Below are 17,984 nucleotides of genomic sequence, written 5' to 3' on the forward strand. Positions count from 1 at the left end.
AACAACCAGGCAGTCATATGGGAAACACTAAACCTTAACCTCCATACATTAGTCAGCTTCTTGGGGTGACAAAGTCCCAAAGATAATTAAAGAAAGAAATCACAGTATCAGGAGTTTCAGCTGCTGGCTGCCTGGCCCATTGCTTGGACTCGCTCCGTCGTCTTCTTCTTCTCTCTCTCTGTCTCTCTCTTTCCTATCATCTCTTCTCTTCACCTCTCTATTATAATAAACTCTCCCCATGGATGCAGTGTCTGGGTTGTGAATTACTGGCCGCTGCCATCATGCCCACATGGTGTGCATCTGCTCAGCCCACCGCTGCATCTGCCCAGCATGTTTCCCTGCACACGAGGGATACCCTCTGGGGTCCTTCCATCTCCTCCCACCCCCCATGCACAATAACATTCATCACATTGGCGCCCAGTGTCGCCAGGCAATTCCACTGCTTTCTCATGCCCGCTGGCAGTCTGAGGAACTCTGGAATCCTGTGCCGCCCACCATTTTTGAGGCTGAAGCACTGCCGAGGACTCTTCACCCATGAAGAGTAATAGTGAGGTTCCTCCTTCCCTTCTGCATTTTCCCACAAGGGAGGATCCGTCTCATTTTGCTCGCTGCTACCACGTGTCTTTCAGGCTCTAAGTCCTTCGGCCTCCATCCCCATGCAACGGCATATGGAGATGACTTGTGCCACTCAATTCCACAGCCCACGGCCTTTGTTACAACAGTCCATTGGCTATCTTGTGCTATTTATTAGTCCTCACTGACTCTCTGGGATGCTGGAAGCCAGATCAGATCTGCCTCATTTCACTTGCTGGAACCACGTGTCTTTTGGGTTCATAGCCCTTTGGCCCCCATTCCTATGCGATGGCATATGGAGATGGCCTGTGCCCTCTCAACGACATGGCCCAAAGCCTCTGTGATGACAGTCCATTGGCTATCTTGTGCCTTTACTGTTGGCCCTTGCTGACCTTCTGAGACGCCAGAGGTCAGTCCACTAGGCTTTAAACCTCATTGTGGAAATGTGCCTATGGCCCCTGCCCACCACTGCCACGACCTATGGCTTGAGTTTGTTCCCTGCAGCTGCTCTCCTGCCCAGCTGCACTGCTACTTCTCTGTCTTTCTTTCATAAAATCTATTTCTGTGCGAATGGAAATGTATGGTTGATATGACCATCTGTATTTCTTTCTGACTGACTTTTAAATGCTTCAATTTATTTGTTCCTTATCTGCTCAGTTTATTTTGGAAAAAAAATCCACATGAACACATGGTCAGATGCCATATTTGATAGGGGCAATCATATGATCAGGCGGTACCATCTTAAACAAAGGCAATCACGTGATAAAGGTAACATCATCTTAAGTAAAGACAATCATGTGGTCTAGCCGCCATCTTGGCTAAGGTCAAAACAGGCAGATCATATGCCCTCAGGTCATCTTTAGTAAGGGCAACATGGGCAGAGCACCCAGCCCTCAGGCCATCTGTATGGAAGGAGGTTAGGGAATCACCTCCCACCACACATTGTTTCACCATTGTTTTACAGGCTGAGGAAAAGTCCTCCAGCCTTGACCTGGCATTCCCTAGCTACCGCTCTCAGGCTCCAGCGGTCTGGGTGGGGCAGAGTTCCAGTCAAGATGTGCTGTTCATTTCTCCGCAGCCATTGTGTGGGTGGGACCCAGAAATGTATGCACTACTCTCCAGGGCATACGCAGAACCACACACAGGCCGTATCATTATATTGATATTTAAAAATTTCAGATCTTAACATTAATACAATTCTGATACACTTTGGGTCACAAGCTCAGGATTTTAAATTTTCCTTGGCTACTCATTACCTGCTTTTCCATGATTTGGATTTTAGTACTGATTAGTAATACTAATTTATCTAAAACTTTTATTTTTTTCCTCACTTGTCTATTCTTAAGGATGTTATTTTTTTCTCTCTCTTAGTCTTGGGACTCCTGCTCTTCCCAATTATTAAGACCATGGGCCAAAAGGCTCCAAATAAATTCATACATTTTAACTCCCGTCCTTAATCCCTATTTAAGCAGGCTAGCAGAAACCTCGAAGCAGCAGTGTGGACCACAACCTGCAGCGCTTTCCCTGCTATGGATGTCAGCAAAGGTTCTTGTCTATGTGATGTGGACCAGTCCAGTCAAACATAATTGTTCCCTGCCTCTACAGCCAGGTCAGATAACCACATGCCTGGGTTTCCTCCTTACCTTTAACTAGCCAGAGTCCTCCTGACCACCTGTGCCCTGTTTCAGCTTGAAGCAACTATGGAGAATATGTTGTCCTGTGCTCCCTGTTCCAAGGACATGGCTGGAGGGCTAGGTTAGGGATGGAAACCCTGGCATAGAGTCCTCCAAGAGAGTCCTTTTCCTTCTTTTCTCAGAGTTGGGCTGCACCCTGACTCACAAACCCCTTTTCTCCTGTTCTCATTCGGTCTTGGGATATTTCCCCTGTCACTTTTCTTTTCCTTCTCAAGAGACATCTTAAGAAATAATTATTTCTATATAAGTCATCAGGATTATAATCTGACTGTACACAAAGTTCAGAATGACAGTTACAGGGCCTTAAAAATGGTAATAAATTCAGATATCACTGCCAACAGCTTAAAGAATATCTCTCCTTACTCAAGGTCTATTCAGGCTTAAGAAAGCCCCCTGTCCTTGCTAACTTCATTAAGCTGTAACTAACTGGAAAATCTGTATATTCGGATTTAAGTGATATATATGCTCTCAAAGTTATAAATACATCTAACAGATTTTCGTCCCCCAGTCCTCAAAAATCTGTAGAGATCTGAGAATATGGCATTTAATATAAAAGCCTTTTTATGATAAAGATACATGTCAGCTCCTGGTAGCATACTGTATCCCCTCCAAGAAGACAGATCAACCCAGAAGCTTATGGCAAGGCTGGCCACACAGCAAAAAGCTGAGATCCTGTCCAGACTGTGAATGTGGAAAAACGGAGGATTGATTGCCCCATGCTGTAAAGTCAAGGTGGGTCAGTCTCCCCAAATATCTACTCCACAGGAAAAAAAAAATCTATCAGATCTTCTAGGCCTATGGGTTGAATAAGTGCTGCCTTTGGTGCTTCTGTCCCTGCAACGACCACAAAGAGACTTGGGATTGCTGCCTAGGTACTTGGAAAGCTGTCTCACTTCTTAAATTTATCCTTCTCAGATCTGATGATGTTTGATGACTAGGTTATCAGTTTAACAGTCCCAATCCCAACGCTCTCTGATTACAGACAGGTATGCCTCATTCACAGATTTCATGGTACCAGTTTCAGATATAACTTCAGGGGTTCAAAGTTTTAATATTGATAAATGTAGCTTTGAAGAGTTCTTAAATGGATGTTTAACCCTTTTGTCATGATGTAAATCCATTCCAGTTATCTTACAGATACCTACACGATCCTAGAAAATGTTTTGCTACTACATCAAGAAATCTGGTCTGATGAAAACTAACAATCTCCAGAGCCCATTTCTGACCCCACCTATTTTTTGAGCATATTGTGCAGATGCACTGTTCCCGCCTGACCTCCAGAGAAACAGCAGATGCCAGGGCTTCTGTACTCCTGATTTGGCATGCCATTTCCCCCAAGCTCCTGGAACACCACTGCTGCAACCTGCCTCTTCAGCTCCCTTAAGGAACGTTCCTGAGATCCACCATGCATGACTCCTGGTTCCCCACTCCCCACTTTGCCCCTTGTCAGCTTGAAGTAGCCTCGAGAATTCAGCGCCCTTGTTCCCCTACTTGCTCTCATAAATCACCTCTTTTTATAATAATCAAAACAGAGAAATGTTAATATTCTGATCCACCCCTAGAAATCCCACCCCTTGGCACCGCCCTGTGTCCTGATGTAAAAGCCTCATTCTAAAGAAAAAATCTTCCCCTTCCTCTCTCTCTTTATTCAGCTTTTCCTCCCACGAGGCGCACTCATGCGCTCTCTCTCTCTCCTATCATCTCTTTCCTTCATCTCTGTGTTATAAAAACTCCACATGGATGCAGCATCTGGGTTGTGAATTACTGGCTGCCACGGCTGCTGCCACCCAGCCCACCACTGCATCCATCTGCCCAGAATGTTTCCCTGAACTCTCGGGATACCCTCGGGAGTCCCCCTGCACAATAATTCATGACAGTGAGAACAAACCTTCAAATATGAGCTCTTGGAAGGCATTTCAGAACCCCAAAGTTTAATGACGTAATCAAAATTCATCTGAAATGGATTACAACCCAAGTAGAAAAGCAAAAACAAACACCACCAAACCCTCCCAAAGAAAATGTGAGTAAAACTGTTAGGGTAAGCAAACATTTTTTAAGGAAAAAAAATCTGCTGTGTGTGTGTGGAGGGGACGCTGCCATGACAGGCTTAGAGGCCCAGACACAGCTGCTGTGACAGGCTTACTGGCAGGCAACCCCTTCAAGGAGAAGCCATGCAGGGAGGCCTGCATCTAAGGAGAAATACCTGACGTTCCAAACACTCCCTATAAATCCCTAGACAAATGTCAGCCAATCAGGGTCCTGAACCCTGGAAATAGCCTCACCCCAACCTCTGCTATGATAAAAACCCCACCCTGCCTGGGCTCAGGGCTCTCTGCTCTCACTGCTGCATCAGAGAGTCCAAGCTCCCAGTATTAAATAAAGGCTCTTTGCTTTTACATATGGGATTCAGTCTCCATGGTGGTCTTTTGGGGGTTCTCACGATCTGGGCATAATGCTACTAACTATATAAAAAAAAAAAAAAGCCATTAGCAGATCATCACTGTGATAAAACACTGGGACTAAGACAACTGATACAAAAAAGGGTTTGTTTATTTATGGGTCCAGAGGGATCTGAGTCAACCACTGTTGTAGTAGTAAGGAAACGGAGGTTCAGGAACTGGGCAGCAATACTGAGAGGCCAGGATCAGAGCTGCACCTGGTGGCATCTTCTTTGCCCCAGGTGCCAAGTACCTTCTGCCTCCCTCTAGATCCGAGATAGACACTCATACTGCTGGGTGCTCACACATGGGGAAGCATGGCAGCAGTCAGGCATAGTGGCTGGAGTAGCAAGCCGAGAGCACACATCTTAAAGCAAAAAGCAGACAGCAAACTGGGAAGGGTGCAAGTCTTTGACACCACAAAGCCTCCCAAAATGTCACGCTTCCTCCAGCAAGGTCATACCTCCTAACCTCCCCAGACAGCACTATCAACTGAGTACTAAGCACTCAAATGGCAGAGCCTATGAGGAGCATTGTCATTCAAACTACCACAATCACCAAAACTAAAAAATATCTACTCATTAACAGATATCATTAAGTAGCCAGGTTATGGTGGTGCACTTTTAATCCCAGCACTCGGGAGGCAGCGGCAGGCAGATCTCTCAGTTTGAGGCCAGTCTGCTCTACAGAGTGAGGTCCAGGAAAGCCAGGGCAACAGAGAAATCCTGTCTCAAAAAGACAAAAAGAAAAAAAGAGAGCACTAAAAAATGAACAAGGAAACCAATCCTCAAATGTAAGTGTTTAGCACACATTTCTGATCCAAAATACTTCGAATCAACAGAAAGAAACAGCAAACACAATTTTCAAGGGGGCATGACGGATACCTGAATAGCCAATAAGTACATTAAGAAGGTAGCCAAGGGCTGGAGGTGCAGCCAAACACAGAGCTGACTAGATTCCTACCACTGCAAAAACAAGATGTAGGCCACTTCATTAGTCCTGAGAGAGATGAAAATTAGAAACATGATAGGATGCTGGTTCATATACTCTAGAATAGCTAAAACACAAACTGAGAGCATTAAATGTTGGCAAGTATGTGAAGCACTGGAAGTCATAACTACTGGTGGACTGTAAAATGGTACAGTCACTTTAGAGACTGCTTTTGTTTCTACAAGCTTAAAGCTTCACAAACACATAAATGTCATACACCTCTATTCCATAATCCTACTCCTACGCACTTACTCAAGAGGAATGAAAACATGCTGTCACATACATATTCACAGCAATAGCCCCAAACTAGAAACCATCCAAATTTCAACCAAAAATAATAAATGTTGTACAGTCACATGATAGAATAGTAATCAACAATACAAATTTTTAAAAACTCAATACACATAAGAGCAAATCCCAGAAATAAGGTTTGTCTTTTTTTTTTTTTTTTTGGTTTTTCGAGACAGGGTTTCTCTGTGTAGCTTTGCTCCTTTCCTGGAACTCTCTCTGTAGACCAGGCTGGCCTCGAACTCACAGAGATCCACCTGCCTCTGCCTCCCAAGTGCTGGGATTAAAGGCGTGCGCCACCACCGCCCGGCTTGTCTTTTTTTTTTTTTTTTTTTAATTGAAGGCAAGCACAATACTACATAATTCCATTTTCAAAGATAAACCAAATAGGGTAAAATTTTCAATGAATATCTCTACCTATTTATTTTGTAGTGCTAAGGAATAAACTCAGGGCCTTAGGCATGCTAGGTCAAGGCTCTACTGCCTGAGCCACACATGCAGCAGCATGACTGTCGACCTGGGGTCGAGAGGGAGGCAGAAGGTACTTGGCACTTCAGGAAAGGAAGAGGCCAGGTGCCACCAGGAACAGCTCTGATCCTGGCCTCTCACTGTATTACATGCCAGCTCCTGAACCTCCAATTCCTTACTCCTAAAATGGAAATAGAATATATCTGTTTGCCTTGATGGTGTTATTGGAGAGTTAATGAAAAAAATCTGGGGTCTATATAACCTTTCAAGTATAAGGAATTGGAACACTCATAAACCAGTGCAAAAAATATAGCACTGAAGAGGTCTGTGAATTCAAGGGTAACCAAGATTGTCAGAAAGAAAGAAAGAAAGAAAGAAAGAAAGAAAGAAAGAAAGAAAGAAAGAAAGAGAGAGAGAGAGAGAGAGAGAGAGAGAGAGAGAGGGAGGGAGGGAGGGAGGGAGGGAGGGAGGGAGGGAGGGAGGGAAGAAAGAGAGAGAGAGAAAGAAAGAAAGAAAGAAAGAAAGAAAGAAAGAAAGAAAGAAAGAAAGAAAGATTTAAAAAAACAAGAAGAAAAGGAAGACATAACTAATAAAAAATTAAAAAAAAGGAGGCACCGAGAGAACCGCTGCTGGACAGCTGGAGCCCCTAGCCCAGCCAGGTGCTCACCTGTTGGTGTGGGAACAGGGGCCTGGCACGTTGGGCTGCTTTCTGTCCACCTCCTTCCAGCTGTCTTCTGTCCACTTCCTCTTGACCTGCTTGTCTTCTCGCTTTCTCCCCACATACTCAGCATAGGTCTGGATCCGATAGCTTTCAGCGTACTTGCTGGTGTTAACAGCTACAAGGAAGAGAGAGAAGTCCTTTGAAAAGATGAAGATAGCACTTAGGGACGGTGTCCCAGCCCAGGAGCTGCTGGATCTCCTCACATGGTGACAAGTCACTGTTCCTCAGCCTCCCCAGTGTGAAGGAAAGCGTACACCCATACACAATGAGAAACAAGGTCATAGAGGTCAAGGGTTTGCCTACACGTTCCTCTACCAAGACGCAGAATCAGGTTACCCAAATGCCAGGGCATTTGCCTACCCTACCCCCTTCTTTATTTTGATTTTTGGCTTTTTGAGATAAGGTTTCTCTGTGTAGCTCTGGAGCCTTTCCTGGAACTTGCTCTGTAGCCCAGGCTGGCCTCAAACTGAGAGATCTGCCTGGCTCTGCCTCCCGGGTGCTGGGATTAAAGGCGTGCGCCACCACTGCTAGGCTCAAAATATGCCAAGGGGAGGGGCAAAAGATCTCCCCCTTGCAAGATCAAACCACACTGTACAGCCGAGTATAGAGCCTTCCAAACACCTGGTAAACATACCCACAGCCAAATCATCTCCTTAAGTAGCCCTGCTGGGTAAAGCAGGCTCAGATTCTCTGACCCTGAGTAAGTTCTCACTAGGAAGCCTCTGTGGGCTCCACAGGTCCCCCTTCTTAATAATATAAAGGGCCCCCCAGACCCCTCAGATGGACTGTGCCTTCTTCACTAGCCTTACCCATCTTTGAGATACACATTCCACCAAGTGTACTGTGTCTTAGAATGACAGCTAGCAAGAAGGACTTCCCATCTCTGACTACCAGCCTCTGGCAGGGAAGGGTGCAGAGCTTAACTCTATGCAGTTCTGAAGCCGCTTTTCCACTAAGAGCTTGCAAATAGCTGGAATAATTATAGCAATACTCCTGCCCCTTATGGCTGCTATGCCTCCCAATAAAGGAGTAGAGGCCTTTAAGCCCAGCACTCAGGAGGCAGAGGCAGGCGGATCTTTGTGAGTTCAAGGCCAGCCTGGTCTACAGAGCGAGATCCAGGAAAGGTGCCAAGGCTCCACAGAGAAACCCTGTCTCAAAAAAAAAAAACAAAAAAAAAGAAGTAAGAAAAGAAATACTTATTTGTGCCGGGTGGTGGTGGCACACGCCTTTAATCTCAGCACTTGGGAGGCAGAACCAGGTGGATCTCTGTGAGTTCGAGGCCAGCCTGGTCTACAAAGCGAGATCCAGGACAGACACCAAAATACCAGAGAAACCCTGTCTCAAAAAAACAAAACAACAACAAAAGAAGAAGAAGAAGAAGAAGAAGAAGAAGAAGAAGAAGAAGAAGAAGAAGAAGAAGAAGAAGAAGAAGAAGTTGTGATGCATTTGGGCTGAAGAGAGGTCCTGAGTTCAATTCCCAGCACCCACATGGTGGTTCACAGCTACCTATAATAAGATCTGTTGCCACCTTCTGGTCTGCAGGAACACATGCAAGCAGAACACTGCATATATAATAAATAAATAAATCTTAAAAAAAAAAAGGAGTAGAGGATGTTAAAGATGGAATGGCATTTTTGAATGGGTCTAAGATGTCTATAGTGGTCTTAGCTGCACCAAGCCCATTTTTAAAATCAATAAACTCTTGATGCAACCACATCAAATAAATGAATAAACTCCTGATGCAACTTCATCAAATCTAAAGACGCAGAATCACCATTAACATTAACAAGTTAATGTCATAATTACAATTCTTACAAACTTACATCCAAAAGCAAACTCTCAACAGAACTATTTACAATTTACAAACTTTAGCAAACATCCAAAAGCAATTTCTTAATAGAACTATACAAAACATAGTGTACATTAACACAAGCTAACATTAATGCACTCAAGGGACAGGAAAATATTTTTTTAGAAACATTAAAGAGACTGAGGAATATTAATTCCCGATTTTCTTTAAAATTTTTTAAGCTTCATTTTGAGCCTGGGTAGAAAAAAATAAATTTCTCTATTCCTACATCAAACAATTCCACTTTTTACACAAACAGTTCCATTTCTACCCAAACAGTTCAGGAGTCATCAGTTAATAAAGTATATATGTGTATATAAAACAGTTCTACAAAACAGTTCATAAGTCATCACAGTTAAATAAAATTGTAGGTGAGATCAACAGTGTCCTCTTTCTGAGGTTTGCAAAAGTTCAAAAAGTCAGTTCTGATAACACTCTTAAAGTTCTACTGAAAGCTTTCTGATTAGGGCCTGGCTCGTCACCTGCCCTGAAGTCTTTGCATAACTGTCCAAGTCATAATGACTCTGAAGCAAATAGCTCCAAATATGAGGAGTCCCATTACCAAAATTTTTTGCAGTTCCCCTTGCCTGGAACCCAGTTCAAACCAGCATCTTTAAAGCCTCACTCTCAGCTACAGAGGCACTTTCAGTTAGCCTTCCCCTAGGCAAAAGCTGCTAGCTGGCTGGGGAAGACCTCTTCATACAGCCAGTATGAACCAACAGCAAACTATGCAGCTTTTGCTGCTGGCTCTGTTAAGCTTCCACAGTCCCATTCTGTCGGTGCCTCTTGTAACATGCCAGTCTGCCCAGGACCCCAGTGTCCTAAGTCGCTGAGGGCTCTCTTGAGCCTCGTACTACATGGCTGAATGCCACACCATTGCTATGAGCTATGGCTCTCAACATTGGGTCTGGTAGGAAACCCAACCTTGGCCAGTAGGGGCAGCTGCACCCCAGCTCCATTACCTGCTTTGCTGTGGATCCTTTGTGTGCTACCCTATTTGCATGGTCAAATGCTGCCCCTAGGGTGGCCACATGGCTCCAGCTACACCCTGTCTCTGGGAGCTAAGTCTGCTCTTGGTGTCCAGTGCTTCTCCGCCATTCAGCCTGGAGTGCTGCTACCTCACCTCAGCAGTTCCCATGTCTGCCTTTCTACATAGGGGCATGTCTCAGTTACTTGTCCGGCTGCTGTCTCTGTTCCAGCTGCCAATGCCACTTCTCCACCTGGGACAGCAGCCTAGTCTCTGCAGGATTTCCACTGCTCACTGCTGCTGCCTCTCTCACGGTGTTTTCTACTGGGCTTTGGCCACCAGGGACTCCAGCCACTGGGGTCCAAAGTCTCCACTGCACTCCAAGCTGATGCTGCTGCCTGCCATTCACCTCTCTTGTGGTGTGGTGTCTTGGCTTGTCAAGGTAGAGCACAGCCTGAAGTCATGTCCTTTGGCTAGCTGACATTTCCCTCACCATGGCTCCGCCATGACAGAAAGCATGTAGAACCCCTTGGCCTGTGCTGGCTCTTGGCCTCTGCCACCTCTGTGGTGATGCCCCAAGGGTCTCAGCCACTGATGCCTGGCTGTAGCAGCTGCTCACACTATGCACCTGCTGCTTTCTGAAGCAAGCAGTCTCTGAAGTGTTTTTTTTTGTTTGTTTGTTTGTTTTTTGTTCTTGGACTGCCAGGTTTGCAGTATCTACTTAGTTCTGGACACTGATTTCTGCATCCCAGGTCCCATCTGTGCATGGGGATTAAAAACTACTCTATCCTAAGTCTTCACAATATCCTTACACCTAAAGCCTATTCTACTCTAATACACCTAAGCCTACATTTTTCAAACTAAACTTCACAAAACTTCTATGACTTACTTTAATAGAGAGAGAGATAGACATAAACATAAACACAGAGAAATACTTGCTGCAGCCTAACTTTAACTACTTGCTTTATATTTACAATTTTACTCCTGAAGAATGAATGGCATATCACCACCTCAACTTAATTCATTATCGGGCATGAACCCTTAACCCTCGGTGCTCCTTCTCTTCTACCCGCTGTACCTAAGCCCCATGTTGGGCACCATCTGTGAGAGTCCAGTTCCTACCTTTAGAAGGGTTCTTAGGTTGAAGAGAGAGGGATAAGAAAATAGAAAGATAGACCTAGATGACGAGAAGACAGAAACATGGGATAGCTTTGGGAGGGCCTGTGTCAATACCCAACAGCCTCATCCTTTATTCAAAAGGGCTTTTTATAATATGCCAAGGGGAGACACAAAAGACCTCACCCTTACAAGATCAAATCACATCATACAGCCAAGTGTAGACATTTCCAAACACCTGGTAAAAACGCCTGTGGACAAATCATCTCCTTATGAAGCTCTGCTGGGTAAAGCAAGCTTAGATTCTCTGACCCTGAGTGATTTCTCACTAGGAAGCCTCGGTGGGTTTCCACATTTTGCCCACTATCAACACCAGTAGTTATCTCTAACATTTGCAGGGAGATGATAAGAGCCTGGTCATGCTGTCGGGGCAGTCTTGGTACCTAATTAGCTGCACCAGCACCATGATGGCCATGGTTTGTACACCTGTACCTGGCAGAGTTCACAGTAGATACAGCTGGGAGAGATGAACATGTAGTCTCAGGGAACACAGAATTAGACAACAGGCCAGGCTTGATGGCACAGACTTGTAATCCCCATGTTCAGGAGGCCAAGACAGAGTGGTGACAGCCTAAGACCAGCCTATGCTCCACAGTGAGTTCCAAGATAATCTGTCCTACAGTACAAGATGCTGTCTGGAAAAAAAAAAAAAAGAAGGAGGAGGAGGAGGAGGAGGAGGAGGAGGAGAGACTCTGGTGTAACCAGGAGCCTTAAGTCCAAGGAAAGAAAACCAAAGTGCAAAAGGTAGATGCTATACCTATCCAAGAGTCGACATTTTTAGATCTTAAAACGAACCAGATTTCACTAATCTCCTCTGCACAACTGTTTCATGTCACACCTGAAATATTTAGACATCCAAATATTAAAATAAGAAAGGAGGATGGAGAGGTGTCTCTGTCAGTGTGGTGGTTTAAAAGAAAATGGCACCCCCAAAGGGGGTGACACTATTAGGAGGTGTGGCCTTGCTGAAGGAAGTGTGTCACTGTGGGTTTGGGCTTTGAGGTCTCTTTTGCTCACGTTTCCCTCTGCTGTGGAAAATTCTTTATGCTGTGAATATGTGTTGCTCTGATTGGTTGATAAATAAAATGCTGATTGGCCAGTAGCCAAGTAGGCGGGATAAGCAGACAAGGAGAATTCTGGGAAGAGGAAGGCTGTGTCAGGAGCCACCAGCCAGACACAAAGGAAGCACGATGACAAGACAGAACTGAGAAAAGGTACCACGTCACGTGGCTAAACATAAATAAGAATTATGAGTTAATTTAAGTGTAAGAGCTAGTCAGTAATAAGCCTGAGCTAATGGTCGAGCAGTTATGATTAATATTAAGCCTCTGTGTGATTATTTTATAAAAGGCTGTGGGAATGTGGGTAAGAGATTTGTCCCAACCACCTGCCAGGAGGGACACAGAGAAACTTCCAACTACAAATGGCTGCCCAACATTGAGCATGAGTTTCCACCTAAAACCTGAGAAAGCTTTTTTTTTTAAAAAAAGTTCTAGAATGGAGCTAAAAACAGCTTCTTAGTTGTGTCTCTCAGGAAAGCCATGAGCTACAGTATGGCAGGTTCTCAGTGGCGTGTGGGCTTGACCAGCATGGTGGATTCCCGCCACAGTACACAGAGGTATCTCCAAGCCGTGTAGTATGCTGCATGGTGGAATTAGTTTTTGCTAGTACAGAAAAAAAAAAATTTCTGGGTTACACTCTGCTGGATAGAGGCATGGCCCCACTGCCTCCCAGAGTCAGCAGCCAAGGCTGCTGCTTCAGTCCTAAAAAATGCAGTTTAGCAGTTTAAAACCTCTCCTGGTCAGAGAAGGATTATAGATTCACAATAATAAGTCAGATTCAGATGGAATAAGACTTTAAATGGTTTACAGTGTGTGCAAAAATGTATGTAGGTTTGGAAGCGAGAGGAAAGTTAATATAGACAGTTATATAAAGAAATAGCTTCAAAAAATAGTCTTTAAAGAGACAGTAAAAATAATATAAAAAATAAGCCACATAAAGAATGAAATCGGGGCTGGAGAGATGGCTCAGCGGTTAAGAGCACTGACTGCTCTTCCAGAGGACCTGAGTTCAATTCCCAGCACCCACATGGTGGCTAACAACCATCTGTGATGAGATCTGGTGCCCTTTTCTGGCCTGCAGGCATACATGCAGACAGAACACTGTATACATAATAAATAAATATTTTAAAAAAAAAAAAATGAAATCACAGCCGGGCGGTGGTGGCGCACGCCTTTAATCCCAGCACTCGGGAGGCAGAGCCAGGCGGATCTCTGTGAGTTCGAGGCCAGCCTGGTCTCCAAAGCGAGTTCCAGGAAAGGCGCAAAGCTACACAGAGAAACCCTGTCTCGAAAAACCAAAAAAAAAAAAAAAAAAAAGAACAAAATCACACACAGAGCCTGGGTTATATTGTCTTTTGGATTTTTTAACTGCAGGAAGACATTTGATTGTAAAGACTGCTCAGTTAAACCAATATATGTATTTTAAAGGTATCGTGACTTCAAAATTTGTGTTTAAGGATATGTTGCTTTGGAAAAGAGGTTCTGCTTTTGTTTCCACAGAACATGAGAACCTATGTATTGCTTCCAAGCTAATCTGGTTTGATCAAGAAAGACCCTCTGAGAGGTCTTCAGATGTTCCAACATCCAAAACAGCTTCAAGGCAACTGACTCAGACAATGCAGCCCCACAGACTATTCCAGTCAGGACTTGACCATAATTCTTAATTTTCTCAGGATCTCCATAAGATTGCCAGCGCCCCCATCCAGCAGGAAGTAGTATGAGAAGCCATGCCCAAATTCACAAAATATTGTTTATAAATGTTTATTTTTATTTAAAGGGGATTGGTTATAAATGCAATCTCTTTCTAAAGAAGAAAAGGGAATATAGATATGATAAGATAAATGGGTGGATTATTGAATCTACTTTTAAAGAGCAACTTGTTTGAAATGTTTTACATTGCTATGGATTTTAATTTATCGATACAAATTTAAAGTTAATTTTGTTATACTGTATGTATATTTCTACTCTTGTTTAAAGTATTTTGTTTGTGCAACTCATTTGAAATTGTAATGTATAATTAAGAAATACAGATTAATAATTAGTCATCTAGGATAATCAAATTTATAGTCATGTTAGTTAAGTTTTCTAGGTATACATAGATATATTTCAATTAGATAGGTAACCTTCAAACACTTTGAAGACCTACAGAATATGGCATTTAGAATGTTTTAAAAACTTAGACTTTCTGGACAGTAAGACATGTCTGCTCCTGCCAGCCACCGATTTACTTCAAAGAGAGATGGTCATCGAAGACACTCCATATGGAATTTATCTTCTTCATGGCACAAAATGGCCTGCTGGGCAAAGAACTGCTCTTGCCTGGACTCCTTGACAGTATGTTATAGAAACTGGACATGCAGGACTCACAATAAAATGACCACAAATTTTGCCAAAACAAGGCAAGATCGTCCTTCTGATTCCTGCTTCGCATAGGAGACTGCCAGATATTGTACAGGACACAGGAGAAATGACTGAAAAACTCTAGACCTATAGGTTGAAGATGGATGCCCCAACATTGCAGAGGAATTCTGAATGTCTGTCTAGGCAGCCAGCTGTCTGTCATTCTAGATTTTTGGAAGTTACTTATAATGTACTTCCTGTTTACTCAGGTAATATTATATCCTTCTGAGGTCTTTGGTGTAGTTGAAGACTAGATAGTTTTAAATATAATTTCCTTGGTTATGATAAAAGATAAATTAGATATGAAACTTTAGACTCATAAATATAGAATAGATAGAATATTTTCTTTAATGTTGCCAAATACAAATAGATTAGATATTATAACTGTAATTCTTGCTTGATAGCTGTTCTATTATATGTAATCTTACTATGTTAAAGTTAAAACCTTCCTTTTTTTTTTTTTTTTTTTTGGTTTTTTCGAGACAGGGTTTCTCTGTGTAGCTTTGCGCCTCTCCTGGAACTCATTTGGTAGCCCAGGCTGGCCTCGAACTCCACAGAGATCCGCCTGGCTCTGCCTCCCCGAGTGCTGGGATTAAAGGCGTGCGCCACCACCGCCCGGCAAAACCTTCCTTTTTGATTGGACAGAAAAGGGGAGATGCCATGGGGTGTTTCTGTATGCTATGAATATGTGTTGCCCTGATTGGTTGATAAATAAAATGCTGATTGGCCAGTAGCCAAGCAGGAAGTATAGGTGTGATAATTAGATAAGGAGAATTCTGGGAAGAGGAAGGCTAAGTCAGGAGCCACCAGCCAGACACAGAGGAAGCAAGATGACAAGGTAGAACTGAGAAAAGGTACCAAGTCACATGGCTAAACATAAATAAGAATATGGGCTAATTTAAGTGTAAGAGCTAGTCAGTAATAAGCCTGAGCTAATGGTCGAGCAATTGTAATTATTATAAGCCTCTATGTGTTTACTTGGGTCTGAACGGCTTCGGACTGGGTGGGACATAGGAAAACTTCCAACTACATCCCTCAGTGTGACATTCAGTTGACTTCCTGCTGCCTCTGGTCAAGATGCAGCCAGCACCACATTTGCCTGCATGCCATCATGCTCTCCATCATGATGATAATGGACTGAATCTACAAAACTGTAATTTGCCACCTCAAATGTTTTCTTTGTAAGAGCTGGTAATAAAAAAAGCCTAAGACAATAAAGTGCCTGCCACATAAGCACAAGGACACAAACCCATGAATGGTAGTGTGTGCCTGTAACTGCAGTGCTGGGTGTGGGCATGGAGACAGGCCAGCCAACTTAGCCAGATCAATGAGTTTCAGGTTCACAAGGGGATGCTGTCTCAAAAGCATAAAGGTGGAGGAAATATCCTTGTTGATATCCATCTTCCACATACATGAGTACCTTTGTGCACATGTGGACACATACTAACAAGTACTCCATCCACACTCTATGTGCACCACCCACAAAGAAATATTTAATATTAAAAAAAGGGGAAATTCTCAATTTCTTTAAGACATACAGAAGTTTAACTAGAAGGTTTATTGTACTTTTCTATAGTGAAAGAAGAAATACACTAAGGTATTAGGAAATTTTCCTATTATGCAACATCTCCCAAAGAAGTGGCAGGGATTGTCAGCAAACCATGAGTTCACAACCACAAACTCCAAGTCACAGCAGCCCAGTCTGCAGAGAGCTGTGGTGGAAATCACCATTGGTGCGATGAACCAGCACCATCTCCCTGAAATACCCTCTTTGACTGTAAGGTCAACTCCACAACACTCGAAATAACCCCTCTCTGAGTGGAATGCACATTCCTGAGAAGAGAAGATCAGTATTTCCCACAGCACCCGAGGCCATGACAGGGCCAGAGGACAGAGAGATGATGTGTTCAGTGGTACGTCCACTGATCCCAGTCACTCTGCCCCAGTCTCACAGATGAATGCCTCCAACAGTTCCCTGAGCACATTGGGATCAGGATCACTCGAAAGGGGAGAACAAGTGACAGTCTTTCACTGCGGGCCTCGCGTGGCAACAGTTTACCAGCATTCCTTCAGGCCCAGCAGCTTTGCAGCTCTGGGTCTTTAATCCAGAAGCCAAAGTGTCTGGCTCAGAACCATGCTTTTGACTGATGAATCAGCAAAATGAATTGGCTGTCACCCAGTCCTTCAGTGGCCAGCTTTCCTGTTAGAAGTAGCATGCAGCAGGCTGCCTGGTGACACTTAGCCTTCTTCAGATTAGCCAGGGAAATGACCTGAGGCCCCCTTTTGTTCCCATCACTTTGTTAAAGCCAATGGGAGACCAAACACACTGGGAGTCTGCCCTGTCTCCTTACAGGCAAATGAGGTGGTTCTCACACCACAATCTTGTGCCCAGTCTGCTATCTCTTCACTCAGCACACATTTAATCTCTACAACTCCTGGAGGAACAGATGCTCCAGTGGCCACGGATATAAGCTTCCCAGCTGCCTAAGGCCGTGCAGAAAGAGGCAGATCTGGTATGAAACCAACACATCAGAAATATGTAGACATATTTTAAAGTGACATTCTGTCTATTGTGTATTTACAGGCATTAAGTTTACTGAAGTTGACAACCATCGTACAAAATCCTGTATTAGGAGTTTTAATGAATTACACAAAAAGTTGAATTTTCCTTTTTATTCATTTTTAATTAACTTTTTTAGTTGGTGTGATAGATAGTTTTATGTCAACTTGACACAGCTAAAGTCATCTAAGAGGAGGGGAACCTCAGTTGAGAAAATGCCTCCATAAGTAGGCAGGCCTGTAAGGTATTTTCCTAATTAGTGACTAGTGGGGGGAGGGCCCAGGTCATTGTGGGCAGTGCCACCCCTAGGCTGGTGGTCCTGGGGTTCTACAAGAAAAACAGGCTGAGCAAGTCATGGGAAGCAGCCAGTAAGCAGCACCCCTTGAGGGCTTCTACATCAGCTCCTGTCTCCAGGTTCCTGCTCTGCTTGAGTGCCTGGGATGCTCCCTTCAATGATAGACTACAGGATGGAAGTGTAAGCCAAATAAACTCTTTCATCACCAATTTGCTTTTGGTCATGCTGTTTCATTGCAGCAACAGAAACCCAAACTAATGTAGTTAGCATACAAAATGTCAGGAATCCTTATGAGTTCCTAGTAGATTTTTCTTATTTTAGTTAAGAACTTCGGGGCTAGAGAGGTAGCTCAGTAGGTAAAACCCCCAACACATAAGCATGAGGGTCTGAGTTTGAATCCCAGAACCCACTGAAGTGGAGCATCTGCAATCTCAGTGCTTCTCCATCCTCACTGGAGGTGGAAACAGAATCCTCAGAAAGTCACTGCTCAGCTAGCCTGCTGAC

At 43.8% G+C, this 17,984-nt stretch overlaps 1 protein-coding gene across 9 annotated transcripts in view; it reads right to left on the reverse strand.

Annotated features, from left to right (window-relative positions):
* The window catches only part of Parn (poly(A)-specific ribonuclease), a 172,001-nt gene that overhangs the window by 36,367 nt on the left and 117,650 nt on the right, over window positions 1-17,984 (reverse strand). For all 9 annotated transcript variants that reach the window (XR_008222644.1, XR_008222646.1, XR_008222645.1 and 6 more), the window contains one exon: window positions 7,119-7,287. Coding sequence is in view for 6 of the 9 variants with exons in the window: in XM_052759563.1 (XP_052615523.1) it covers window positions 7,119-7,287 (169 nt within the window). In the remaining 3 variants the exon portion in view is untranslated. The remainder of the gene's footprint in view (window positions 1-7,118; window positions 7,288-17,984) is intronic.

This window comes from Peromyscus californicus, unplaced genomic scaffold (assembly GCF_007827085.1).
Source record: "Peromyscus californicus insignis strain IS unplaced genomic scaffold, ASM782708v3 Scaffold_3__1_contigs__length_106647218, whole genome shotgun sequence".
Classification (NCBI taxonomy): Eukaryota; Metazoa; Chordata; class Mammalia; order Rodentia; family Cricetidae; genus Peromyscus; species Peromyscus californicus.